The sequence below is a fragment of the Panulirus ornatus genome, chromosome 53, assembly GCF_036320965.1.
Source record: "Panulirus ornatus isolate Po-2019 chromosome 53, ASM3632096v1, whole genome shotgun sequence".
NCBI lineage: Eukaryota > Metazoa > Arthropoda > Malacostraca > Decapoda > Palinuridae > Panulirus > Panulirus ornatus.
In genome coordinates, this window is record NC_092276.1 from 655,001 (window position 1) to 682,500 (window position 27,500).

The 27,500-nt window shown below is 47.8% G+C and overlaps 1 protein-coding gene across 1 annotated transcript in view; it reads left to right on the forward strand.

Annotated features, from left to right (window-relative positions):
• Positions 1 to 27,500, forward strand: part of LOC139765148 (putative neural-cadherin 2) — a 613,316-nt gene that overhangs the window by 537,634 nt on the left and 48,182 nt on the right. The window contains 8 exon segments of the mRNA XM_071692340.1: positions 711 to 833; positions 14,615 to 14,730; positions 18,789 to 18,953; positions 23,430 to 23,564; positions 23,891 to 24,068; positions 25,341 to 25,574; positions 26,542 to 26,705; positions 27,252 to 27,407. Coding sequence (XP_071548441.1) covers positions 711 to 833; positions 14,615 to 14,730; positions 18,789 to 18,953; positions 23,430 to 23,564; positions 23,891 to 24,068; positions 25,341 to 25,574; positions 26,542 to 26,705; positions 27,252 to 27,407 — 1,271 coding nt within the window.

Below are 27,500 nucleotides of genomic sequence, written 5' to 3' on the forward strand. Positions count from 1 at the left end.
TTCGGTTCTCGAGGATGTTATGGGGGGAAATTTTTATTTTTTTGAGCAATTCTTAAGAAAGGGAGGGGATATGAGGGGAGGGGGTGCTCTCTCTCTCTCTCTCTCTCTCTCTCTCTCTCTCTCTCTCTCTCTCTCTCTCTCTCTCTCTCTCTCTCTCTCTCCTAAGAACTTTCACAGGGAAGCGCCAGAAACATTGAGCCAAGTCTAATCACAAAGTTCCCTCCCTCGTAGTTTTTGAAAGTTAGTCTGTGTGGGTGTGTGTGTGTGTGTGTGTGTGTGTACACCGGGCGGGTGGCTGGGTTGTTAAACAGTTCAAAGTCATGCGGGGGGCTTGTGCTTGTGTGTGTGTGTGTGTGTGTGTGTGTGTGTGTGTGTGTGTGTGTGTGTGTGTGTGTGTGTCTCCTCTCCTCTCATCCCAGGGGGTTTGTGCCTGTGTGTGTGTGTGTGTGTCTGTGTCTCTCCCCTCGTCCCATGGGGGCCTGTGTGTGTGTGTGTGTGTGTCTGTGTCTGTGTCTCTGTCTCTCCTCTCATCCCAGGGGATCTGTGCCTGTGTGTGTGTGTGTGTGTGTGTGTGTGTGTGTGTCTGTGCCTCTCCCCTCATCCCATGGGGGCCTGTGTGTGTGTGTGTGTGTGTGTGTGTGTGTGTGTGTGTGTGTGTGTGTGTGTGTGTGTGTCTCCCTCCTCTCACCGGACTTCTCTTGTCTTTCCAGTGACCAAGTTGGTGGGGAGCGAACCAGTGGAGTTCGAGCAGCCCCATTACGTGACCGAGGTATTGGAGGACGCCAACCCAGGTCTCCTCCTGCTACAGCTGACGGCCAGGGTGCAGCCACAAGGTAGGCACACACACACACACACACACACACACACACACACACACACACACACCTCTCTCTAACTCTCGCTCGTATCTCCTAGGCTCCCTGTCTATGTGAGGGACCCAGATTGCTCCAATGTTTCTCTTCATGATCAAAATCCTCTTTCATCAGTACCATTTTTTTTTCTACCACATCTGAGAATTTAAGTTTTGGACTGATTTCTGTTTTATCTTGATTATTCTTTTATTGTTATCATTGTATAATGTTTGTTCTGGATCGTTGCAATGCTCAGAAGGATTATTTGATATCAACACTTATATATATATATATATATATATATATATATATATATATATATATATATATATATATATATATATATATATATATATATCTTTCCTGCAGTTATTCTTTCTGTTATGTCTTGTGTCAATCCATCTTTCAGTATATTTTTGAACTTTGTTTCTGTCTTTCATAAGGAGGACCGATTCAACCTCCTCCTTTGCCTCTCTCTCTCTCTCTCTCTCTCTCTCTCTCTCTCTCTCTCTCTCTCTCTCTCTCTCTCTCTCTCTCTCTCTCTCTCTCTCTCTTTCCGAATCTCCTCTTCATCATATCGGGACAAATCATCTCTGATCTCTATAGTAAACTTTGTCTCTACAATTCCAACATCAGGTGCGTGTCGCCCACCCCTCCCTCCTCACACGATCCCTAAATTCCCATTTTCCTAACTATTAACTACTAAACCATTAGTCTCTATTGTACATAGCTTTTACCCAAACATTTCCATCACCTGTGACGCTGGCTGGGGTTGGTATTCCACCCTCTTGCCTCATTTGGTGCTTCCAGTTCTTTGGCCATATGGTTGTACTCTCTGCATTTCTCCCTCTCTTCCTTCCGCCTATCTCGTTTCATAAATACCCCACTGAATTCAACTGTGCCTTTGTTTTCCATGTCCAATTACCTCAATCAAAGTGTTCCTTCACTTACAGTATGTTATGTTGCACAATATGTCACAATATCGACACCAAATACCGACATCTACTAGACGTTTGAGATGTTGGACGGGCGCTCCAAGGCTTCAGAAGTTCAGTGATGAGGCAGAAGTTTAGTGTTGAGGCAAAAAAAAACTTTTATCACATTTCTCCGGTTCCGTTCTCGACAGCGTGCCTGTGTGTGTGTGTGTGTGTGTGTGTGTGTGTGTGTGAATGTGTGTGGAAAGAAGGAGACTTTACGCCCCGACTCATCACGGTGTCTGGTTGCTGGCGGGGCACCCACAGCAAACTGAGACACTTCTGTTGGGAAAGTGTTTTTTATTTGATCTCTGACGCAGAGAGAGAGAGAGAGAGAGAGAGAGAGAGAGAGAGAGAGAGAGAGAGGACGTCGAGTCTGGTGTGCTGTGTGGGGTTGGTGGTAAGTCGTATATTGTGTCTTAACATGTAAAATGTATGTACCTTCATCTGTTGTATCATATATGTACAAAGACCTTGTCACATACAGGCCTTCCTTATCATCACGTGTCGTCTTAGTGTATGAAAGTCTACTGTAGTAATACAATACAGGCCAGATTTATAGACTTGATGGACCTTCCTCTCTATGGAAGACAGTGAGTCATGTAAAGAGACAGGTGCCGTCAGGGACCCACGGTGATTGTAGGAGATGAGAGACAGGAAGGTGTCATGTTACCTGACGAAGATGGGAGACAGGAAGGTGTCATGTCCTGACGAAGATGGGAGACAGGAAGGTGTCATATTACCTGACGAAGATGGGAGACAGGAAGGTGTCATATTACCTGACGAAGATGAGAGACAGGAAGGTGTCATATTACCTGACGAAGATGAGAGACAGGAAGGTGTCATATTACCTGACGAAGATGAGAGACAGGAAGGTGTCATATTACCTGACGAGGATAGGAGACAGGAAGGTGTCATAGTACCTGACGAAGATGAGAGACAGGAAGGTGTCATTTCCCGACGAAAATGAGACATGGGTGAGCGAAGAAAGTGTCATATTACCTGACGAAGGTGAGGGAGAGGAAGGCGTCATATCACCCGACGAAGGCGAGAGACAGTAGACTAAGGCACTTCAACATCCACTCAACCCGACGTGGTCACAAGAACCTTCACTTTATGACATATTTCTCGACTCCTCGTCTCATCATGGACCCCGGGAGACCTCGTAGACCCTCCAGTGTGCCGAGGTAAAAAGACTGTTCCTAATTTAGATGCAAGAGGCGGACTTTAATCTGTCGGAGACCATGATACGTCCGCACTGGCTCTGAGGGTAAATATTTCTGGAGAGTCACTTGAGGGGGATATTGCCTGGCACTCCTTGGCGATCTCTCTCTCTCTCTCTGGCACCATTGCCACACAAGGCCCCACTCTGGCAAGATCACCAAGTTCCTGGTCTCTGCAGGTTTTCAGTCTCCGTCCAGACTGGTGTATGTTTTCCAGAGAGCTTTTGCCTCATTACTTCCTGAGGTTTTCCTCCAGGATTTGCTGGATAGTAATTACTTGACTTAACTGGTTGGCTCGCTCATGTTTTATTGTGGTGGAGGAAAGGACGCTATATAAGACCCGGCTGGGATTAGAATCCTGCCCTTGTAAAGACCAGAGAGAGAGAGAGAGAGAGAGAGAGAGAGAGAGAGAGAGAGAGAGAGTTTTCGAGCCTGAGACAACTTTGTTAAGCCACAGTGAAGTGTCGAGAGAAAACCTTTGAAAAGTGAGGAGCAAGTTAGGAGGCGGTAGAGGCTGGTTTAACTAAGCAGGGATAGAGGAAGTTCCTCTGATAAGACAGGTCGTCCTGATGAGGCCCGTGGAACCTACTGACTCATAGAACTTCACTGGCACTCGAAACAGATTATGATAAGACAGTGGGAAGCATTGCTAGACGGGATGGAGTCTACTGTCAACCATGGCTACAGATTATGATAAGACAGTGGGAAGCATTGCTAGACGGGGTGGAGTCTACTGTCAACCATGGCTACAGATTATGTTAAGACAGTGGGAAGCATTGCTAGACGGGGTGGAGTCTACTGTCAACCATGGCTACAGATTATGATAGGACAGCAGGAAGCATTGCTAGACGGGGTGGAGTCTACTGTCAACCATGGCTACAGATTATGTTAAGACAGTGGGAAGCATTGCTAGACGGGGTGGAGTCTACTGTCAACCATGGCTACAGATTATGTTAAGACAGTGGGAAGCATTGCTGGACGGGATGGAGTCTACTGTCAACCATGGCTGCGACTGTGAGGAGGCTCGTAACGTCACTCATACCATAGAAAATGACCTCTTTCGTCCATACTTTGCTCATTGATCATAGACCTCACTAGCTCTCCAAACCTACGAGCGTCAGTACCTCGTAATCAACTTTCCGTTGAAGGCTCTTGTCACACAGTGAAGCCCCTTTTTAAGGCCAGGTCTTAGATATAACCTGGAGAAGAGACCAAGGCAATAGAAAAGGGGTTCCATAAACTTCTTATCCCCCCCCACTTCAGTGGAGGTAAAAGAAAAAGGTCTAAGGAAGAGAGAGAGGAGGGCGAGGGAGAGAACAAAGACTGGACAATGATGTGTCTCGTGGTGGGCGGGGCGGCAGAAGACCTCCTCCAGGCTGTCCTCGATGCGGACTATGGTCTTCCAGGTCCTCGTGCTGATGTCTCGTTTCCACGAGCTGTTTGCGAAGAACCTCGAGGCCCTTGCCGCCCCCCGGTCATGCATCTCAGTCATGCGTTCTCTGGGGTACAACGACCTGACACCCACACCGAGCACTGAATGATGGAAAAGACAAGAGGTCGAGTGTGTGATGCCTTTAAGAAAAGCTTGGGCAACGCCGGACGACATCATATCAATTCTCTTGACCTTTCACAAACTCTTTGTTTTACTTACGTCAACAATTTACGAATATACATATATATATCCCAGCATTATACATCTATCAGTCAAGGACTAGATACTTCAAAATGTATATACCTATAAAGGACGTGAAGATATATATAGACGCGTGACTCCTCTGGGCCTAAGCAGCCATGGAAGAATTTGCCCTCATGCCATCCCCAGGATAATGGCATACACTGGAAGGATTCAAGGTTATTTAAAGGATGTGTCCTGGGCTCAGGAACCTTCCTCCACTCGTACTAAAGTGGCACTTTAAATTGGTCCTTTGGGAACACTGGACACTTTAAATTGGTCCTTTGGGAACACTGGACACTTTAAATTGGTCCTTTGGGAACACTGGACGCTTTAAATTGGTCCTTTGGAAACACTGGACGCTTTGAATTGGTCCTTTGGGAACACTGGACACTTTAAATTGGTCCTTTGGAAACACTGGACACTTTAAATTGGTCCTTTGGAAACACTGGACACTTTAAATTGGTCCTTTGGGAAGAACGGAAAATGGGAAAATAATTATGTCGATATGTAAGTCGATTAGTAATTTCTTTTATGAATTATCTTTAAATCTATCATCAATGAAATTCATCATCGTTTAAATTCATCATTTAAACTCATCATCATTTAAATTCATCATTTAAGTTCATCATTTAAATTCGTCATCAATTAGGTTTAGATTTCCCCCAAAGATACACCGTAACACGGAAAACGTAGCTACGCCTTGAAGTAACTCGGGAGTTACTTCCCTAACACTTCACCACCAGTCATTGGAGTTGCGTGCTCCACAACGCAACCTGGAGTTACGACGACGAGGAACACGGAAATGGATCCGGAGCCAGCATGTGTACTTGTATTTGTCCCGCGTGCGTGTCTTGGCGTTTCATAATTCATAGCCACCTCATCACTGTAATGTCAGACATTGATAAATGTCATTCCTTTTTTCAACCCTGTATATGTAGGAGTTATGTAATGGTATCTCATAATACACACACACACACACACACACACACACACACACACAGTGCCACACAGGTCTCCATCAGAGCGCCACAGAACCCCAGAAATCCCCCTACCTCCTGCCTCCTCCTCCTTCTCCTTCGTCAGGATGCCTCTCTCTCTCTCTCTCTCTCTCTCTCTCTCTCTCTCTCTCTCTCTCTCTCTCTCTCTCTCTCTCTCTCTCTCTCTCTCTCTCTCTGTCGTCGGGCCTTGTATGGCTGGGTCTTCTGTGTCTTCCTCCTCCTCCTCCTCCTCCTCCTCCTCCACAGGGAGGGAAGCCGCCCTGGTGTACAGAGGACCTCCGCAAGGGATGCTCCTTGTGGCCCTGAGCTCGTATTGTGCGGCGTGAAACATCTGTGGCTTTTTAGTTCCTCACTCGCGTGTTTTGTCCCGTCTCTTGGTGGGTGGTGGAGGAAGAAGGTCGATGTTGTGTGTGTTGAGTGTATGATCTTTAGGCAGGTTTGTGTCACTGAGGTTTGCATACCTAGTGTGTTATCACCTGAGGAAATTACTCTAATGTACACTGTACCAGACCACCAGTTTATGTAGACTGTAGACCACCAGTTTACTGTAGACTGTAGACCACCCAGTTTCTTGTAGACTGTAGACCAACCAGTTTCCAGAAGACTGTAAACCAACCAGTTTCCAGAAGACTGTAGACCAACCAGTTTCCAGAAGACTGTAGACCAACCAGTTTCCAGAAGACTGTAGACCAACCAGTTTCCAGAAGACTGTAGGCCAACCAGTTTCGAGAAGACTGTAGACCAACCAGTTTCCAGAAGACCGTAGACCAACCAGTTTCCAGACGACTGTAGACCAACCAGTTTACTGCAGATTTTAGACCATCAATTTCCCCTTAAACACACCACTCCTCCATCACCTTCTGACAGACTCCGTAACCCTACCCTCTCCTCTCCTCCTTCTCAAGTCTTGAAGAAAACCTTTTATCAGCCTTACCATAAGGTTCTGGCCTGCCCCCTCACAACGTGCCCCGTCCATCATTGGTTCCCACACCACTAACCCACTAACCTGTCCCTTACTATCCCACGCTGTCCCTCCCCCACTCCTCTCCACCCTCACCGTCTCTCGCCATCAGCGTCGTAAAACACACAATTTTTTTTTTTCTTCTTTGTGGAAGCCCAGGTGATTCTCACGCTCAAAGGCGTTGCTTTAATGTAAGTGACACACACACACACACACACACACACACACACACACACACACACACACACACACACACACCCCTTGATATCTTGTCTGACTGAAGCCACGTACCGTTTTTCGAAGGGTACGGGTTCAGGCCGTACCACCCGACGGTACACACACGTGTACACCACCTCGGGTGGGTACGTGTACCACTGGCGGGTGGGTATACACGTACAGTTGGGTGTGGGAAAGGAGAGAGAGAGAGAGAGAGAGAGAGAGAGAGAGAGAGAGAGAGAGAGAGAGAGAGAGAGAGACGAAGCACTCATCTCTCTCGAAGAACTCATCTCTCTCTCTCTCTCTCTCTCTCTCTCTCTCTCTCTCTCTCTCTCTCTCTCTCTCTCTCTCCCTCCGTCATGGCGACCCAACAAGGGGCCCCGTACATTGACAGATGGCGTCCATATAACTAACGTTCTTTATGCCCCACGTCAGCTGGTGGGGCAATTCCCTGTACCTCACGTTATGTTTGTGTCCTGTCTCCCCTCTTCTGTCTCCTGTCTCCCATGCTCTGTCTTCTGTCTCTTGTCTCCCATCTCCCATGCTCTGTCTTCTGTCTCTTGTCTCCCATGTTGTGTCTTTTGTCTCTTGTCTCCCATGTTGTGCCTTCTGTCTCCCATCTTCTGTCTCTTGTCTCCCATCTTCTGTCTTCTGTCTCCCATCTTCTGTCTCTTGTCTCCCATCTTCTGTCTCTTGTCTCCCATCTTCTGTCACTTGTCTCCCATCTTCTGTCTTCTGTCTCCCATCTTGTCTCTTGTCTCCCATGTTCTGTCCTTTATCTCCCATGCTCTGTCTATATCTGTATCCCATGTTCTGTCTATGTCTGTCTCCCGCGCTGTCTGTGCCAACCTCCCAGACTATATTTATACCTGTCTATGTACTAAACACAGAAATTCGGGTCCCCCAAATATATATATATATATATATATATATATATATATGTATATTCGCTTGACCTTAAGAATAACTCAACCTTCCTCATCGTTAGAATCCAAAAAAAAAACGCACCTCATTTCCTCATTAAACCACGTCATTACTCACCCTCATTATCTATATATATATATATATTCCACTTGGGTCACCCCCTGTTGTCTCGTGTGAACTGAAGATTAAGTACGTGGTTAGAGAACCCATGACAGAGGCCAGCGGAGGATGGGATGGACGCACAGAATTTTGGCACAGTCTTTCTTCTTTTTTTTTTCAAGGATAGACGCAAGTAACACCAGGCGCAGCTCTGTGTACATCATCGGTCAGGCTCAGCTGCTGGTATACCGTGTGCTGGAGGGAGGAAGGGAGGAAGGGCGTTCGTTCGTCCTGGAATTCATGACCAGAATTCACATCCCCTGGGGATATTCAAAGCCTCGCACGACGTATGGTAGACGAATGAGGGAGGGAGGGAGGGGGGATAGATAGATGGATAGATAGATGGATAGATAGAATGATTGAGATAGATATACTCATATCCAAGGACAGACAAATCGATAGATAGATGGATAGATAGGGTGATTGATTGAGATAGACATACAAATATCCAAGAACCTCTTTTTTCAGGGGCTTCTGCACCCCAAGGCTGCGCTACGCTCAGTAGCAGTGCACATAGGTATCCACTCTGTTCATGTGCATGGAATGTCAGTTTGTGACATTCTCTTTCTCTCGCAGTCATATAGATATGTGTCATTAACAAAGCGGTCTCTTTGCTTTGTTATAATAAAGGGGGAGGGGGTCTTGTTGTGAGCGAGTGACTGTAGTAAAGATGTATCCAGTGCTTTGTTGAAGTAAAGAAGGAGGTCTTGTTGTGAGCGAGTGACTGTAGTAAAGATGTATCCAGTGCTTTGTTGAAGTAAAGAAGGGGGTCTTGTTGTGAGCGAGTGACTGTAGTAAAGATGTATCCAGTGCTTTGTTGAAGTAAAGAAGGAGGTCTTGTTGTGAGGGAGTGACTGTAGTAAAGATATACCCAGTGCTTTGTTGAAGTAAAGAAGGAGGTCTTGTTGTGAGGGAGTGACTGTAGTAAAGATGTATCCAGTGCTTTGTTGAAGTAAAGAAGGAGGTCTTGTTATGAGGGAGTGACTGTAGTAAAGATATACCCAGTGCTTTGTTATAATAAAGAAGGAGGTCTTGCACTAAGCCAGTGAATGTGGTAAAGATGTGTTCAGTGCTTTACTGTAATAAAGAGAAGGTCTTTCCGTGAGTCAGTGAGTGTAGTAAAGATGGACCCAGTACTTTGTTATATGATAAAGTGGGAGGTCTTGCCTTAAGCCAGTGAATGTGGTAAAGATATGTCCAGTGTTGTAATAAAGGCGAGGTCTTGCTGTGAGCCAACGACTGTAGTAAAGATGTGTCCAGTTGGTTGGGTGTTTTATTGCCCCGGGGGAGCTGTTGGTGGTCAAACCTGAGCAAGATAATGCAATACTCAGTACAAGCTTGGCGAGAAGGTCCGTCGCTCGCTGGTTATAAAGTATGAAATATGAGCTCAGGGGAAGGACGGAGGAGGAGAAAAAGAAAGAAAGAAGAAGAAGAAGAAGAAGAAGAAGAAGGCTCGAGTGTAAAGTTCTCTCCCCAGCACTTCAGTGGCTGTCAAGTCTCATTCCTTTGGCCCAGATGGTTCTCTTGTCTTTTTTGCAGAGAACAGAGTTATTGAGAACACAACTCAGGTTTAGAGATGTGAGAACAAGTGGAAGAAGAACGGCGTCTGGGTTTCGGTATCGGAAGGTTCAGAGACCGAGACCACTGTTCAGTTTTCGAGGCCGAGAAGAGAGAGACAAGAGTTTAGAGATCGAGAACACACCAGAGACAAGATTGAGGCGCGTGTCTTGAGATCGTAAGGAGAGAGACAAAAAAGGACAGCTCGGGTTCAGAGACAGAAGGTAGAGAGATGAATATGCAGATTGGGTTTAGAGACTAAGAGAGAGAGAGAGAGAGAGAGAGAGAGAGAGAGAGAGAGAGACTAACGAAGCCTGGGTTTAGAGATGGGGATCAGAGAGACGAAAATACAGCTCGAGTTTAGACACTGAAATTCTAAATAAAACGAATCCGAACGCCAGTAAACTTTTGAGAGATAGGAAACGAAGAGACAGTAACTGAGCCTGGATTGAGAGAGAGAGAGAGAGAGAGAGAGAGAGAGAGAGAGAGAGAGAGAGAGAGAGAGAGAGAGAGAGTGATCTAACTCCCACGCATTATTCAAGGTAACAACCTCGCTTTTTAAATTAGATCTGTCTCACTCTCGTTCGTCTCACTCATCTGCTGTCTGTCGACACCACGAGATAAGCGTCGAAAGATATTAGAATCCCTCCGAAAGATATTAGAATCCCTTCGAAAGATATTAGAATCCCTTCGAAAGATATTAGAATCCGTTCTCACTGATATCGTAAAAATCTTCGCAGATGAATTGCACTGCACGGCGTCCAGGTATGAATTTGACCAATCCTTTTAGCCTTAGCACGAGCTGGTGATAGTATACGCACGCACGCATCTCGTACGCGACCGACCGGCTGGCTAGATAAACGCAGACGTAAGCCCTTCTAACATCAAAGACCCTAATATGCACAGAGGCTCATTTGCATACACGCATTCTGCCACGTGCAGAGAACGCAAGCATGTGTGAGATTAGGAACGCGAGAAGATGCTTGTCATCGGCACGTGCGAAAGTTCTCTCAATATCCTAGGGAATATTGGATTTTCCACCATCCTCTCGCCTCAGTAAATAACAAGATTTTTTTTATTTTTATATACATCTGTAAAATTCATATCCAACGCCACGCAGGAGAACCCTCTGGTTACCAGTGGATCCACACGAGGCAAACTCCAGTGGATCCACACGAGGCACACTGGAGAATTTACAGTGCATGGAACTCACGAAGAAGAAATGATAGTCACTTATTTACCATCCTATAGAGATACAAGTTGTAAATTAGCTAGATTGTAAATCTACTTTTTTTCGACCTTATTTACATTGAAAGGGTTACTGTCCAGTGCTTCTGTGTACTGCAAGGGCTACCATCCAGTGCCTCTGTGTACTGCAAGGGCTACCATCCAGTGCCTCTGTGTACTGCAAGGACTACCTTCCAGTGCCTCTGTGTACTGCAAGGACTACCATCCAGTGCCTCTGTGTACTGCAAGGACTACCATCCAGTGCCTCTGTGTACTGCAAGGACTACAGTCCAGTGCCTCTGTGTACTGCAAGGGTTACTGTCCAGTGCTTCTGTGTACTGCAAGGGCTACCATCCAGTGCCTCTGTGTACTGCAAGGGCTACAGTCCAGTGCCTCTGTGTACTGCAAGGACTACCTTCCAGTGCCTCTGTGTACTGCAAGGACTACCATCCAGTGCCTCTGTGTACTGCAAGGACTACAGTCCAGTGCCTCTGTGTACTGCAAGGGTTACTGTCCAGTGCTTCTGTGTACTGCAAGGACTACCTTCCGGTGCCTCTGTGTACTGCAAGGGCTACCGTCCAGTGCCTCTGTGTACTGCAAGGACTACCTTCCAGTGCCTCTGTGTACTGCAAGGACTACCATCCAGTGCCTCTGTGTACTGCAAGGACTACCTTCCAGTGCCTCTGTGTACTGCAAGGGCTACCATCCAGTGCTTCTGTGTACTGCAAGGACTACCTTCCGGTGCCTCTGTGTACTGCAAGGGCTACCGTCCAGTGCCTCTGTGTACTGCAAGGACTACCTTCCAGTGCCTCTGTGTACTGCAAGGGGCTACAGTCCAGTGCCTCTGTGTACTGCAAGGGCTACCGTCCAGTGCCTCTGTGTACTGCAAGGGCTACAGTCCAGTGCCTCTGTGTACTGCAAGGACTACAGTCCAGTGCCTCTGTGTACTGCAAGGCTAAGAGCTATATATACACGCGTGAACTGGCGCCCCTCCCTCCTCCCCAGTTCCCCCGTAGGCTAAGCTACCCGGATACATAAAACACCTCGGCCCATCTCCTCCCGCTGGTGAACACAACGCATGAAACACTTAACATCGAAGTGACCTGTAAGGTAGTGTGCAAGCCCGGCCGGTGCTGCTCCTCCTCCTTCACGCTCCCTTCGTCTTTAAACTCCTAATATTTTTTTTGTTGTTGTATCATAATAACGAGGAGGAGGAGGAGGAGGAGGAGGAGGATGAAAGGTCCCGGTGATGAGATAAGGTGATAATAACGCCGTAAAAAAAAAACGGGGGGAGGAGAAAAAAAAGGAAGAAGAAAGCTCTGAGGCGTAAACGAAACTGCTTAAAAGTCTGTAGTGAAATTGTTCATCACGATACAGATTCTTTTATTTTTTTTTTTTGAAAGGCGACGTTGGGGGGGGGGGTCATGGTGGGTGGGGGGATGATAGTGTTGGGTATGTGGATGAGGTTTAATTTCAGCATCTTTATTTACCTGAGACGTGTCTCTCTCTCTCTCTCTCTCTCTCTCTCTCTCTCTCTCTCTCTCTCTCTCTCTCTCTCTCTCTCTCTCCTTACGTGGGGGCCCCCCACTCAAAGGGAGGAGGGGAGGTGGAGGGGGGAAGCGGGGGGCTATTATTATAACAAAGGCTGTTTGTGACACTTTGAGGTGAAATAGAATTGTGTAAAAAGATTAAGCCAAGGGTTATGATAGGATATTCCAGTGTGGCACGACCCCAGACCACACACATCTTAAAGAAAGGCTTGCACATGCGCGAGAGCTTTAGTGGAAAGCAATACGATATATACATACGAAAAAAAGAAGAGAAATAAAAACATATATTTGTATATATATATATATATATATATATATATATATATATATATATATATATACATTTTCTTTTTTTTTCTGGTGTTCGCCAGACACCTCAACATTGAGAGCCTCATACTGCAGCAGCTTGAGGAAATAATGCCCCAGCTTAAGCTGCCATAAGGGTTGGATCACTGGGTTTGTGTGGGTGGGTGCCAGAGCTTATGGTTCATCAAGGGTACTCATGCCTGTGTTATATCACTCTTATTTTCACTGTGGCCGTTCCACAACCACAGGAGGAGGGCGCCCCTTTTGACGGGTGGACAGGAGGAGGGCGCCCCTTTTGACGGGTGGGACAACGGGGAAGGGGGGGGGGCGCCCCTTTTTGACGGATGGGAGGGATGGGTCCCTCCTGCAGCTTTAAGAACCTGCACTCCACGCAGGAGCAGGGGTAGGATGGCCTCCTCTTTTTCTTGGGGGGGGTGTGAGACGATCCTCAGCGGGAGTGTACTTCCTTCCGGCCCCTGACAATGACAGATCCTTGACGAAGGAGACGTCTTCCTGTTTCTAACGTCACCAGTTCATATGAAGAAGTGTCGACCCACCGCCTTTTCTTTTTTTTAAGCGTGTTCCTCTCATGTTCACTGCTGAGGTGAGGCCGTATCACTATTACTACCTTGTCGTGCCTCTGGAGGTCATGTTTTCGTGCCCTAAGGGTCGTGTTGGTGGGTTCAAAGAGCTCCACTGTCGTCCTTGAGGGTTCGAACTGTCGTTTCTGATTTATTGATGGGATTTCTGGCCTCCCGCTGTTCGCTATGGAACGACAGGTGCTTTAAATTTACACGACCTTCCTTAGGGAACTCGTATTAGCGTCATATTGAAGTGCGATAGATAGGCTCGTGTCTAATGGGTGCAGGGTGTCGACCAGGTGCACCTTATGGTGCTGGGTATTCGACCAGGTGCACCTTATAGTGCTGGGTATTCGACCAGTTGCACATTATGGTGCTGGGTGTTCGAGCAGGTGCACATTATGGTGCTGGGTATTCGACCAGGTGCACATTATGGTGCTGGGTATTCGACCAGGTGCACATTATGGTGCTGGGTATTCGACCAGGCTCACTCCTAGTATAGTAGTGGGTATCGACCAGGCTCACATTATAGTGTTGGGTATCGACCAGGGTCACCGTATAGTGCTGTGTATCGACCAGGTTCACGTTTATGGTGGTATGTATCGACCAGATTCCCCCCCCTCACCTCACCTTTCCTGGTCTAGCTGGAGACAAGGCCATTTTTCAAAGGCAACACCAAGGCAGCTTTGAGAGGAATCGTACCGTAATTATGATGTAAATTCATCACAAATACATGAATGACCTTTGACGACCCATCCTGGCTGTGACCCCACATACACATACACACACATACACACACACACACACACACTACAATGCCTCATTGGACAAACAGTCCTTGATTATTTCAGTCATTATCACATGAATAAATCAAATTAACTGTTGCTATCTTTTCTCGCTTTGTGTTGAACGTTTTTCGTCTCGTTTAGCATCCGTTTTCTCTTGTTTTACATCTCGTTTAGCATCTGTTTTCTCTTATGTTTTACATCTCGTTTAGCATCCGTTTTCTCTTGTTTTACATCTCGTTTAGCATCTGTTTTCTCTTATGTTTTACATCTCGTTTAGCATCCGTTTTCTCAAGTGTTTTACATCTCGTTTATCATCCGTTTTCTCTTATGTTTTACGTCTAGTTTAGCATCCGTTTTCTCTAATCTCTTCCTCTTCTGGGTGTCTCACCTTTACCATTTTCTCTCCTCTGACCTTTTTTTATTTACACTTTCTTTCCTCTTCCACTCTCTCTCTCTCTCTCTCTCTCTCTCTCTCTCTCTCTCTCTCTCTCTCTCTCTCTCTCTCTCTCTCTCTCTCTCTCTCTCTCAACCCCAGCATCCTGGGCCGTTATCGCTCTCCCATCGACTGACACCCTCCTCCTCCTATCTCTATCTCTCTCTATCTCTATCTCTATCTCTCTGCAGGCGAGCCGGTGGAGTTCAGGATCAAGGAGGGCAACGAGGATGGCCTCTTCTCACTAGACAGCCTCAGCGGCCGCCTCTCCCTCCACCAGCCCCTGGACTACGAAGAACAGCAGCAGGTGAGTTGTCTCTATCCTCACACACACACCCCCAGCAGGAGTACCTTTTCTTTGCGGTTTCTACCCTTCAGGCTGGCCTGGCCCTCTGAATTCCCGTCGCTCTCCGTCAGTAAGTGGTCTCCTGTTGGTGTTGGACCCCGTCACTCTCCGTCAGTACTTGGTCTTCTGTTGGTGTTGGACCCCTGTCACCCTCCGTCTGTAGGTGGTCTTCTATTGGTGGTGGATCCCGTCTTTCTCCGTCAGTATTTGGTCTCCTGTTGGTGTATGGCCGTCTGCAGGTAGCTCCCCACCTCTCGTTATCAAACCCTCTTTAGGTCTAAGGATCTTTTAGTGGGCGTCTTTACGGTGAGGACTTTGTGTTTGAAGATGATGCCGTCCCCCCCCCCACCTCTCTCTCTCTCTCTCTCTCTCTCTCTCTCTCTCTCTCTCTCTCTCTCTCTCTCTGGGGGGGTGTTCCATCCTCCAGCAGTCTCCTTCTCATGGTTGAAGCTCTACCATCCTTGTCTCTGGGGGCGTTTCCATCCTCCAGCAGTCTCTTTATCATGGTTGTAACACCACCGCCTTCCCTCTCTGGGGGTGTTCCATCCTCTGATACTTACATTTATGATCTTGGCTTCTCCTGACGTGGTCCTTGATGAGAGAGAGAGAGAGAGAGAGAGAGAGAGAGAGAGAGAGAGTTTTATTGCATCAGTTTCTCTTCATATTTTTCTCTCCTGGTGATACGTCGGGTCTTCTCCTGATGGAGGAGGAGCCGTCGTCAGTTTCTTCTACCCCTCCCACGTCTCCTCAGCGGTTCTTGCGCCGGGTGCTCGTCGTCGTCCAAGTTGGCAGTGTTTGTTATTGGTAATGGGTCTTGTCCAGTGGCGTCGTCGGTCCTCTCATTGGCATGTCCTCTTAGTGTATATATCACATCCCGTGCTGGCTGTCGCCACTGTTGCTCCTCCTCCCCTTTACCACATAGCCTCTTTGGCCGTTCGTCCACTTACTCCCTTCTTACAAGAAGTTCCTCGCGGCATTACCGCCTTTGATGGAGGATTTTTTTTTTTGTATTGGCGAGTCTTCGAGGGTATAAATGTTTTCCTCTCGCGTTGGAGAATTACTTCTGCAAGTGTCGTTTGTTCCTAGCGTGCCTTGTTAGCGTTGGCCTTGCGGGGGGGTGATGATCGCCCTCTCCTTACATCGCTGGCTACGACGGTCGTCGAGAAGACATGGGTGAGTGGAGCGTTCGCTGGGCTCACTCGTGGCGCTCGGCTGACACTTGTGTGTCTACTCCTCGTTCGATGAAGGGGTATGGACGGCTCGTCTCGCGATGGGGGATGAGTTTGGCGTGATTGTGAATGACCCGCTGAGTGGGGTCAGTTACTTGGACTGGTTGGTGTGGCTGGTCTAGCCGAGTTGGCTGGTTTAACTGGTTAGTGTGACAGTGTGGTCGGTCGGTTTCCGACTTGACTGACTATGTATTATATGTCCGTTTGGTTGTGTTGTGTCTAACTGTCTTATGTTTTGGTCCAGGTTGTCATACGTGTGTACTTGTACCTATTGCTTGGCCGGAGCTAACTTATAGCTGTAGCTTGGCCCGTCTGATGTTACAGCTGTAGCTGTAGCTTGGCCCGTGTGACGTTGCACTTGTAGCTGTAGCTTGGCCCGTCTGATGTTGCAGCTGTAGCTGTAGCTTGGCCCATGTGACGTTACAGCTGTAGCTGTCGCTTGGCCCGTGTTACGTTACAACTGTAGCTGTAGCTTGGCCCGTCTGACTGTATAGATTTAGCTGTCACTTGGCCATTCTGTTAGTCTAGCTGTAGCATTAGCTTGGCCAGTCTGTCAGTACAGATATACCTTTTTCTCAATATCTAGTCAATCATATGTGGCCAAATTATTCTGAAAATGCGATGAATGATCTCTTCTGTTCCTGCATATCTGATAAGGATGATGAAAAGAGGTGGTGAAGAACCAGTGTTTCAAATTGTCTCAAACTTTCGTAGACATGTATGTGTTGGTGTTAGAAGATTTGTGAGCCTTTATTCAGTAGTCTACAAGAAGCGTTCCTTGGTTTAGACATTCCCATTCGACGCGACAGCACTTAAACTGACTTGCTGCAGTGTGTGTGTGTGTGTGTGTGTGTGTGTGTGTGTGTGTGTGTGTATAATTACCTATTTAGGCTGTTTGGAGATGGAGTTTTACAATCGTGGGGGCGGCCCCTGTATAATTACCTCTCTATCCTGCACGGGGAGAGAGTCTTACATTCGTGGGCCCGCCTGGGCGGACGTGCCATGCGTGCTCCCCCACATCCCTTGAGCATATTCCCCGTGTGTCTGTGAGCATCCGTGTACTCAAACACGTGCCCCCTGGGGACGCTGGGATGAGGAGGACGGAGTGACTTCCTTTTGTAAAATCTGGAGTTCAAGGCGGCGCAATTCAGATCCTCCTGAGCCCAATTCCCACGAGAGTAAAGCTGTTGGCAAGAGAAGGCCAAGTTTGCTTCTGTAACCCACCCTCCTCCTCCTCTCCTTAGCAAATTATTTTCCCCTTACGTCTTTCCTCCTCCAATAAAATGGATATCATCGTCTCTCGTCTGTCTCTCTTTCTCTTTTCTCTTTTTTTTGAGAACATTCCCTCTCCCCGAGAGAGAGAGAGAGAGAGAGAGAGAGAGAGAGAGAGAGAGAGAGAGAGGCAGGCAGGCAGTCAGTAAGATGTGTTAATTGTAAGGCAAAAATGACCTTATAACATGTTCGCGAGCTTGTGGCAGTCACTGGTGCTCTGCATCGCCAGATTAAACATCCATGTGGTCAAGTGCGACGCGTTATCAAGCGATGGGCCCAGGTCAAGCCTGAATCTTTCAGCAGGATTGGTGGGCCAGATGATGTCCACACGTCGCTCCGGCAACCAGCTGGCCAATGGGCCTCGTTCGGTTGATGGGCGTCTCGCAAAAGCCTCGGTCCAGCAGGCGTGGGGAGGAATGAACAAGTGTGAAAAGATTTCGCTGTCCCTCAAGACATGCTCACTTGTTCATTACGAACGAGGTAGCATCAGGGTGCCTGTGGGAGCGGTATTCGAAGTCCTCGCGTGTGGTTTTTAAAGGGGTAAGAACAGGGTTTGAGTTTGTTTGATTCCTCTCTAGGCCTGTCTGTTAGGGGGTCATGTCCCCCAGCCATGGACACACCCCTGGTGGCAGGTTGGGTTAGACCCGACAGTGAGGGCCATGTCCCTGAATATGGACAGCCTTGAGGAAACATCGAACTCCCGTGGTGTGGCGGTTAACGTTCCTGACCGCGACGCATTCACGGGCCGCCCCACCCAGAGACGAGGGCATAGGTTCGAATCCTGGTCACGGCAGTCGGTCCATAGTCAACTTAGCTGTTCATCCACACACCTCCACACCCCCCATCCCCCTTAGGATTGGTCGATGAAATGGGTTGCCGAACACATCTCGCTTGTTCTGGGTGGAATCGAAATCCCTCCAGCCAACACCTCCCTTCACCCATCATTTGTCTGTCCCCCATGATGGTCCTTCACTCTCCCTATTCTACAGGTATTACTTCGGCCACTGCTCTCTCTCTCTCTCTCTCTCTCTCTCTCTCTCTCTCTCTCTCTCTCTCTCTCTCTCTCTCTCTCTCTCTCTCTCTCTCTCTCTCTCTCTCTTTCTCTCTCTCTCCTGATCCAGAGAGACTCGTTGATTGGTCGGTTGTTTGATCTTCGGGCCTTAGCAACTGCTAGAGAGGGTCGGGTTGTTAAGGTCGAAGTGTGTTGCCACATATCCATCGACCGAAAGATCGTCAACGCCTTCTTCAGGTGTTGACGATGACCCTAAGACCACGTACACTCACCGTGCATGTGGCCCATGAAGCTTCGTGACAGAAGATGCTAATTAATATGGATTGCTAAAACAGGATGTAGATTAATGGAGATTCCTTTCATATATATATATATTTCTGTTCCTCACACTGGCTTAACGCGAAGGATAGCAGGTGTGAAGTTCATGTACACTAGGTATGGGACATTTTTCATTGACTCCCATTTCTTTCTTTTTTTTCGTGTGTGTGTGTGTATGGTTGTGTCAGCACGAGCTGGTGGTGGAGGCTGGCGTAGGAGAGGCGAGAAGCGAAGCCAAGGTCGTGGTGAGGGTGAGGGATGTGAATGACCACATCCCAGCCTTCCCAAGGACGCTACACGAGACACAGATCACGGAAGAGGACGACAGACACCTTCCCAAGACCATCCTGACGGTGAGTGTAGCAGGTGCTGTGTTCGAAGACCACCCTTAGGCAGCCATGTTTGAGACCATTCTTTTGCTTAGTGCAGCTGCTTTGTTATCATAGACCATCCCTAAGATGGCACGCTAGAAACCACCATTGTATCAGCTATGCTAAAGACCATCTCTAGGGAGCTACACTAGAGACCATCATTGCAGTAAGTACAGGAGTTTTACAACAAAAATAAGAGACCATCCTTATGGTCTATGCATGAGCTGTGCTAGAGACCATATTCATAGCCGGTCCATGAGGAGCCACTGTAGGAAGCATAGAACCCAGCCCACTTATAGAATATAGCTAGAATTAAATGCATAGTTGCCTATTGTTAAAGATATGACCCCATTACCCACCTGCCCTCCTTCGCCACTCCACCAAATAGAAAATAAACCCTTGATAATGTTACTAACCCCTTAATCCCGTCTACCCTCCTCTCTCTCGTCCATCAAAGACAAATTAAACTCTTTAAACTCTTAGTAAAGGCATTTCCTCTCTGCTTATCCATCAAGCCTCCGTTACTCATTAAATTAGTTATAAATGACCCAACAAAGGTTACGTCGTTCAAGCTTATTTGCTCCTTCCTCTTTACTCCCTTTGTGTCACCGAAGGTCAAGAGAAACATAGGGTCGTTGACCCCTACGCTAAACAACCTGAGGCCCTCTTGGCTAGCGAACTCGAGGTGTGGGGGGTGGGGGGTGTCGTCGTCCCAAGACGCCTTTCATCTTCCTTCCACACCTCCCTCCCTCACTCCCTCCCTCCCTCACTCCCTCACTCCCTCCCTCACTCCCTCCCTCACTCGGGAGCTTAGGATCTATGCTGCTGCCTGGGTAAGGTGGTGGGGGCGGGCTGTCTCAACACCCAAAGGCGACGAGAAGGAAATGATTTGGAACCTCAAAGAAGAGGGAGAGAGAGAGAGAGAGAGAGAGAGAGAGAGAGAGAGAGGAATACATTTCGGAGTCCCTGTTGTATCATTGATCTTTTTTTTTCTCTCTCTCTCTCTCAAGGAGATGATGGTGTTGTTGGCTGTAATATTCTAAGAGAGAGTGAGCTCCGTTTTCGACAGAGAAGGATGAATGGGCTGTGTGTGTGAGTGTGTGTGTGTGTGTGTGTGTGTGTGTGTGTGTGTGTATGTGTGTGTGTGTGTGTGTGTGTGCATGGTCTCTCTTCTGACAGAAAGCATTTGACGCTGTGCCAGCAGAAAGCATGTGACGCTGTGCCTACTTGGGAGGCGGAGGGGGCGGCTGCTTCGCAAAGTTCTGCCACCGCACTTAAAAGCACAAAAGAACTGATAGAGAACGTTCAGAGGACACGGGGAGCAGGGAGGGGCAGCAAGAATGGAATTAGAAACAAGACACCTGAGTTACAGTGAGAGCGTAGAGGTCGTAAACCCATCGTAGATAGAAGGGAGTAACTCGATCGCGACCTTCGAAGTCGTTAAACCACATTTCGTTGGAGTCGTCATTGTAAAAACTTCTCGAGAGATGAAAGGATTAAACAACCAGAGGCCAGAGCATGAATTTAATCAAGAAACTTGATGTAAAAGATGAGGGAAGAAGTACTTCTTTTACTGTGTCAGAGCGGTGGCTGGAAAAAAGGGGGAGGGAGGGGAAAATAAAGCGACAGGGGAGGGGAAACTGCAGACGCGGAGAAGCATAGAGAAAGTTAGTCAATCGTACCATAAAGGTGGAAGGAAGAGGCCCCGTGAGGATAGAACTCCCTCCCTGTGTATAGTGCAAGTAGATGATCACACACACACACACACACACACACACATTCATGTCTGTCTTTTTTCGTATCTGTTCGCCATTTCCTGCGTTAGCGAGATAGCGTCAGGAACGGACGACAGACCCTTAGAGGGGGGGAAAAATATATATATATGTCCTCCTCCCATCCTCTGTTCTTCCCTTTGGAAAGTGCATATACTGGAGGGGAGGCTTTCTAGCCGCGCCCGTCACCTACACCAGCCCCCCTCTCTCTCTCTCTCTCTCACTCTCTCTCTCTCTCTCTCTCTCTCTCTCTCTCTCTCTCTCTCTCTCTCTCTCTCTCTCCTCATTAGCTTCAACACCTCCCGCCAGCGAACCATCGTTAAGGGTGATTTGGCGGCCGCCAGTTTGTGTGTGTATGTGTGTGTGTGTGTTTGGGGGGTGGGGGAGTGGCCTCAACTACCCCTACCACCACCCAATGCTAATTACCTGTCACTCTGGAAACATCCGTGTCTCCACCGCTGATTGGCTGTTGACTCGATAGAATCTCTCGTGGATCGCCCGCTGGTTGGCTGCCCCTTGGGGGGGGGGGGGGGACAGGCAGCTGTGGTACCCGTCCGCTGATTGGCCCTCATTGTTTGCAACAAACGCGTTGATTGGCCCCCTTCTCATGAGAGGTGCTCGTATCTCTCTCTCTCCAAAGCTGGAAATATTCTGCCTTATTTCCTGCTTCGGGAGAGCTGCTGCTTCCCCCCCTGTGTCCTTGTGAGCCTCTCACAGCACTCACGAGGCTGATCCGTGGAGAAATACGTACCTGGGTTGCTCAAAAGGCGGTGCTTTTGCTCAAAATGCGGTGCTTAGTTTTGAAAAAAAAAAAAAGGTTTCATAGCTTCCCGTGTCCTTGTGAGCCTCTCACAGCACTCACGAGGCTGATCCGTGGAGAAATACGTATCTTGAGTGCTCAAAAGGCGGTGCTTTTGCTCAAAATGCGGTGCTTAGTTTTGAGAAAAAAGGTTTCATGGCCTTATTTCATCGACATATGGATAGAAACACGGGCCATTTTTTTGTGCCTTTAATGACTCACTTGGTTTCGTGAAGGTCTAAGTTTTATGTTTTTTTTTTGCGATGATTCAAGTGTTGTTGTTCATTTTTTTGTTCTATTGTTTGACTAAGGACGCCCCTCAGTTACCTGGGAGGAAGCACTGGATATATATAGTCTCCTGTATATTCCATATACCGTTTCTGATACCTCGAGTGTTTTGATGGGGAAAGAACATATCTGGTTCAGAGTGAAGTATGATTCCAGTATTCATATGATGCTGGAGAGAATATGTAAGGAAGAGATTAGTTAAATGTGATATTATGTAAAAGAAATAATAATAATGATAATGATAATGATAGTAATAATGATAATAATGATAATGATAATGATAGTAATAATGATAATAATGATAATGATAATGATATGATGATAGTAATGATAGTGATAATGATAATGATAATAATAGTGATATTAATAATTATGATAATGATAATAATGATGATAATAATAATAATGATAATGAAAATGATAATTATGATAATAGTAATTATAGTAACAACAACAACAACAACGATGTTAATAGTAAAAATAATTATAAAAATGATAATAAATGAGATAATCATAATAATTATGATAATAATAATGATATTGCCCTTCGTCAGCGAGGACCGGCGACTCGTTTTCTTTGGCTCTTAAGCAAAACAGGTTCCTCTCTCTGGTTCGTATTAGGAGTAGGTGATGATAAGAAAGAGGCCAGATCATCCAACCTCGGTCTTGTGTGTGTGTGTTTCTCCAAGGTGTTACGCTCCGGTGTCCAGTGATGTGTGGGTATGCAGGAGTGGGGATGAGGGTGGAGGAGGAGGAGAAGGAGGAGGGAGGCCAGCAGGAGGGACCTGGCCCCCACTGCGCGTCATGCAGGAGTAGGGATAAGGGAGGAGGAGGAGGAGGAGAAGGAGGAGGAGGAGGCCAGCAGGAGGGACCTGGCCCCCACTGCGCGTCGTGAATATGTTATGATAAGCCAAAAGTTCTCCTCCTCCTCCTCCCTTCCCCTCCAGGGCAGGCAGACCACAGTGCCAGCAGGAGATTCCTCGACAGTTTTAGATTTTCCTGTCTCGCGTACATAGTCTTCCCGTACGTACACACACACACACACACACACACACACACACACACACACTCACACACATACACACACACGTCATTTGACTTGTTCTTGTTTTACGTCATTGTTGTGATTTCCATACAATATTCTTTACACGTTCCACTATCTATCTATCTACCTATCTATCTATCTATCTATCTATCTATCTATCTTCATTTTCATGTTATTTCTGTTCTCTCTGTTCTTCCTTATCTTCTCTTGTTCATGTTGCCTACGTCAACCTGGGTTATATAACTCCACGACGATTCCTTTTCTTCCTTCCACACCAAGTTTATCATTGTCTTCCTCCTTATCTCCCCGCCCACAGTGTCTATCATGACTGTCTTCCTCCTTATCTCCCCGCCCACAAATCCTAACATTATTGTCTTCCTCCTAATCTTCCTACCCACTGTGTCTGTCATGATTTGTCTTCCTCCTCATCTGCCTCGTCCACCAGTCCTAACTAACCTGCTTGTCTTCCTCCTCATCTGCCTCACCTGGCCGGGCCTTCTCTGCCTCCTCCTCCTCCTCCTCCTGCTGGTGGTGGTGGTGAGGGCGTCACACAGGTGAGAGCCACAGACGAGGACGCGGGGGAGTTTGGACACCTCCACTACACCCTGTCCGGCGACGGCATCTACAGCAACGGATCCCAGCCCAGCTTCGCCGTCAACCCCACCACAGGGGCCATCGACCTCCTGAGGGTGAGTCGACCTCTCTCTCTCTCTCTCTCTCTCTCTCTCTCTCTCTCTCTCTCTCTCTCTCTCTCTCTCTCTCTCTCTCTCTCTCTCTCTCCTCTGTGTTTGTGTGTGAGAGAGCTAGAAGTATAGGCACTCACTCTATATCATTGAATAGATGTAGTCCCTGATATAAATATAATCTGGATTAAAAGATTGATGAAATATATATATATATATATATATATATATATATATATATATATATATATATATATATATATATATATATATATATATATATATATTGATATCATTTTAGCCCCGTCCTCTCTGATTCTTATTGCCATCAGCCGCTGGATCGAGATCCACCCAGCGGTCAGTCTCGCTGGAGACTTCGAGTCGTGGCCACGGACGGGGAGTTCGCTGCCTTCACGGCCGTCCACATCAACCTCAAGGACATCAACGACAACGCCCCCTACTTCCCTCAGGCCACCATCAACGCCACCATCTCCGAGAACACGCCCGAAGGTCAGATATCTTGATGCTTGCGTCTCTTTGCCGTGTGCTTACCGGGTAGCGAGGTGGAAGGTTCCAGGTGTGTAAGGGAGTGTGGAGCAGTGTGTCAGTGTAGCTGTGGGTATGAGTGTGGAGCAGAGTGTCAGTGTAGCTGTGGGTGTGTGTAGAGGAGAGTGTCAGTGTAGCTGTGGGTGTGAGTGTAGAGGAAAGAGTGTCAGTGTAGCTGTGGGTATGAGTGTAGAGCAGTATGTCATTGTAGCTGTGGGTGTGTGTAGAGGAGAGTGTCAGTGTAGCTGTGGGTATGAGTTTAGAGCTAAGGGTCAGTGTGGCCTTGGGGAGAGTATAGAGCACAGAGTGTCAGTGTGGCTCTTGGGGCACTGTATAGAGCAGAGAGTCACTCTAGTTCTGGATACGACGTCAGAGGGGGAGAGAGAGAGAGTAGAAACCAGAGCCCCAGTCAGAAGACAGCCCTATTGTTGTCTTCGTCCTAGAGCACTCGACCTTCCATCATAATCAAGTCGGAGATACAAGTATAATTGTCCACCACCGGTACCCAGTGCTTCTATAAGACTCTGCAGGTGTAGCAATCACACTCATCTGACCTCCCCTCCCCTTTTGGACTCTGCTTGACAGCCCCATGAAGTCTCGTCCCTGAGATCTAAACTTTGCATGGGGGAAAAAAAAAACAACTTGGCATGAAAGAGGAATAAACTGGCAGAAAGAAAGAGAGTGAGTTTCCTTGATGTGTGTGGGAGGAGGGGAAGAAAAAAACACGGTCGAAAAGCCTCAGCAAAGTTCGACGTTCTCTCTCTCTCTCTCTCTCTCTCTCTCTCTCTCTCTCTCTCTCTCTCTCTCTCTCTCTCTCTTCGCTCTTAGAAGTTTAGGTAAATATTGTCGGTCGACAGAGAGAAGATCCGACGAGTTTAAGGTCCCATGGTCTTTAAGAGAGAAAAAGAAAAAAAGAAAAAGAAAAATTGCTCAAAATAACACAACCTTGACGTGCCCACAGCTAAAGGATATGACACGAGAGGACCTTGTGTGCATGACCTGGCATGGCGTAAGAGGGCCCTTGACATGGGGCAGACAGCAGGAGGAGGAGGAGGGGATTTGTGGAGGAGGAGAGGAGGAGGAGGTGGTGGGTGTGTTCTTGACCTGGGGCGAGGAAGGTCATTTGTGTACACACACATATATACATACAGTACGTGTGTTTGTACGTGGCACACTCTCTCTCTCTCTCTCTCTCTCTCCCGGTGTTATAAACCCGCCCCATCTTTGCCCCTGCAGGGGCCTCGGTGGCCCAGGTCTCGGCCTCGGACAACGACGACCCCCGGGAGGGCCACAACGCCCGCCTCATCTACTCGCTCGAGAAGAACGTCATCGACGAGGCCTCCGGCAGGCCGATCTTCGCCGTGGACAGCCAGCGGGGGCTCATCACCACGGCGCTCTGCTGCCTCGACAGAGAGAAGACCCAGCGCTACGCCCTTCAGGTTGTGGCTACTGACGGAGGCGGTCTCAAAGGTGGGTGTGCAGTGAGGGCAGAGGAAGAGGAGGAGGAGGAGGAGGAAGGGCAAGGGGGTCACAGTTCCTGTAAGTGGGTGGTGATGTAGGTGGCCAAATAGGTGGGTGGTAGTGAGGTCAGCTGGAGGAGGAGGAGGAGGAGGAAGGGCAAGTTGGTCACAGTTCCTGTAAGTGGGTGGTGATGTAGGTGGCCAAATAGATAGGTGGTAGTGAGGTCAGCGGGAGGAGGAGGAGGAGGAGGACATGATTCGTAACCTGGTCTTGAAGAGGATGTCCCCTCCTACAGGTAGGTACTCTCTTCGATAGCCTCGAAGGCTTTTGGTATGAAAGATTAGCATTTCCGGGAATGGATGGTACCATCTGACGTGCCATCTAGATGGCACCGCAGGTGGCTCCAAATATAGCTGGTACCGGAGAAAGGTAACGTTAGAGATCGATAGTGAAGCAGATGGTCCCATATGTGGACGTTTGGGTACCCCCACAGAAAAGGCTTCCAAGACGAGCGATGGAGAGTTGTACGTCTGCTGAGGCGGGGTTCCTCAAGGGATCAGAGTAATTCCCCTTCCTTGACCTGACTCATACGTGTTCCTGACCTCAGTCATTGAGCAATGGTCAGTTCCCAGCGGTGTCATCCAAGAATAAGGTCAATTACGGAAATGCCATCCTGGATGCATCTATTTTTTTGTGGATGTAGTGGAGTTAGAGAGCAGTTATATATTCACATCTACAGCGAACATGTTTTACCTGCATGAGGTAGATAGTAAACTGGTTTTACACTTCCTAAACTGGTTTTTACACTCCTTAACTGGTTTTTACACCCCCCATTGTAATGAATAGAAATGAGAAATAGTGACGAAAATGAATGATTTTTAGGCTTTCGCCATCACGCCTTGTGGCTAGTTAAGGCCCTGCCTCTTATTCAAAGTGACCTGGTGTGTTTGTCTCCTTCTGCTGCCCACTCCTGCAGGCACAGGCACAGTGCTCGTGGAAGTCGCCGACGTGAACGACGTGCCACCGAGGTTCTCCCAGGCGGAGTGGACGCTGGAGGTGGCCGAGAGCCTCACCCCGGACCACGTCCTGGCCACCCTCACCGTCGTCGATCAAGACATCTCCAACAGCTTCACCTTCAGGGTCAGTGTTTCCCCTTCGTCAGGAGGTGCTGGCTTAAAGGGAGGAAAGGAGGGACGACATCATCTTCGGGCTGGCACCGAGATGTATACCTGGTTGTCAGACGTATGAATGATGCACACCACACACACACACACACACACACACACACACACACACACACACATACAGGGAAATGGATACAGCACGAACCTAAAGTACATATATACACGTATATCCTCACGTGTATATACACTTACGTATATCCCTATATCTAGGATTATTAAGATGATATAGACTTCGTAAAGTTATAGATCTATATATATGTATATTCTTATATGTATATATACGTATATTCACATGTATATACAGCTGAGATTGATAAGTAGATACAGGTCTTATATAGCTCTAAAGAGTATATGATATATTTTGCTGAGTATAATCATGCCAGAATATCTGGCTCCTTGACCCATGCTAACAACCCCTCCCATGACATTTAACCCATCTTGACCCAGTTTGACACTTGGCCCTCCACTCCCTCACTCCCTCACTCCCTCCCTCCTTCACCAGGTGGTGCCAGGGAGCGGACGAGGGTGGGAGATGTTCCGTGTGGACGAGAGGACGAACGGTACAACGGGGGGTGACCTGAGAGCACTCGTCCCTCTGGACTACGAGAATGCCGACCACCGCAGAGGGTTTCGCTTCCGCGTCCAGGTCACAGATATGGTAGGTGGTTGTGGTTTGGGGGAGAGGAGGAGGAGGGGGAGTCGGTACGTGTGTGGGGAGGGTAGTGGCTCTGGCCTGAGGAGGTACGTGTGT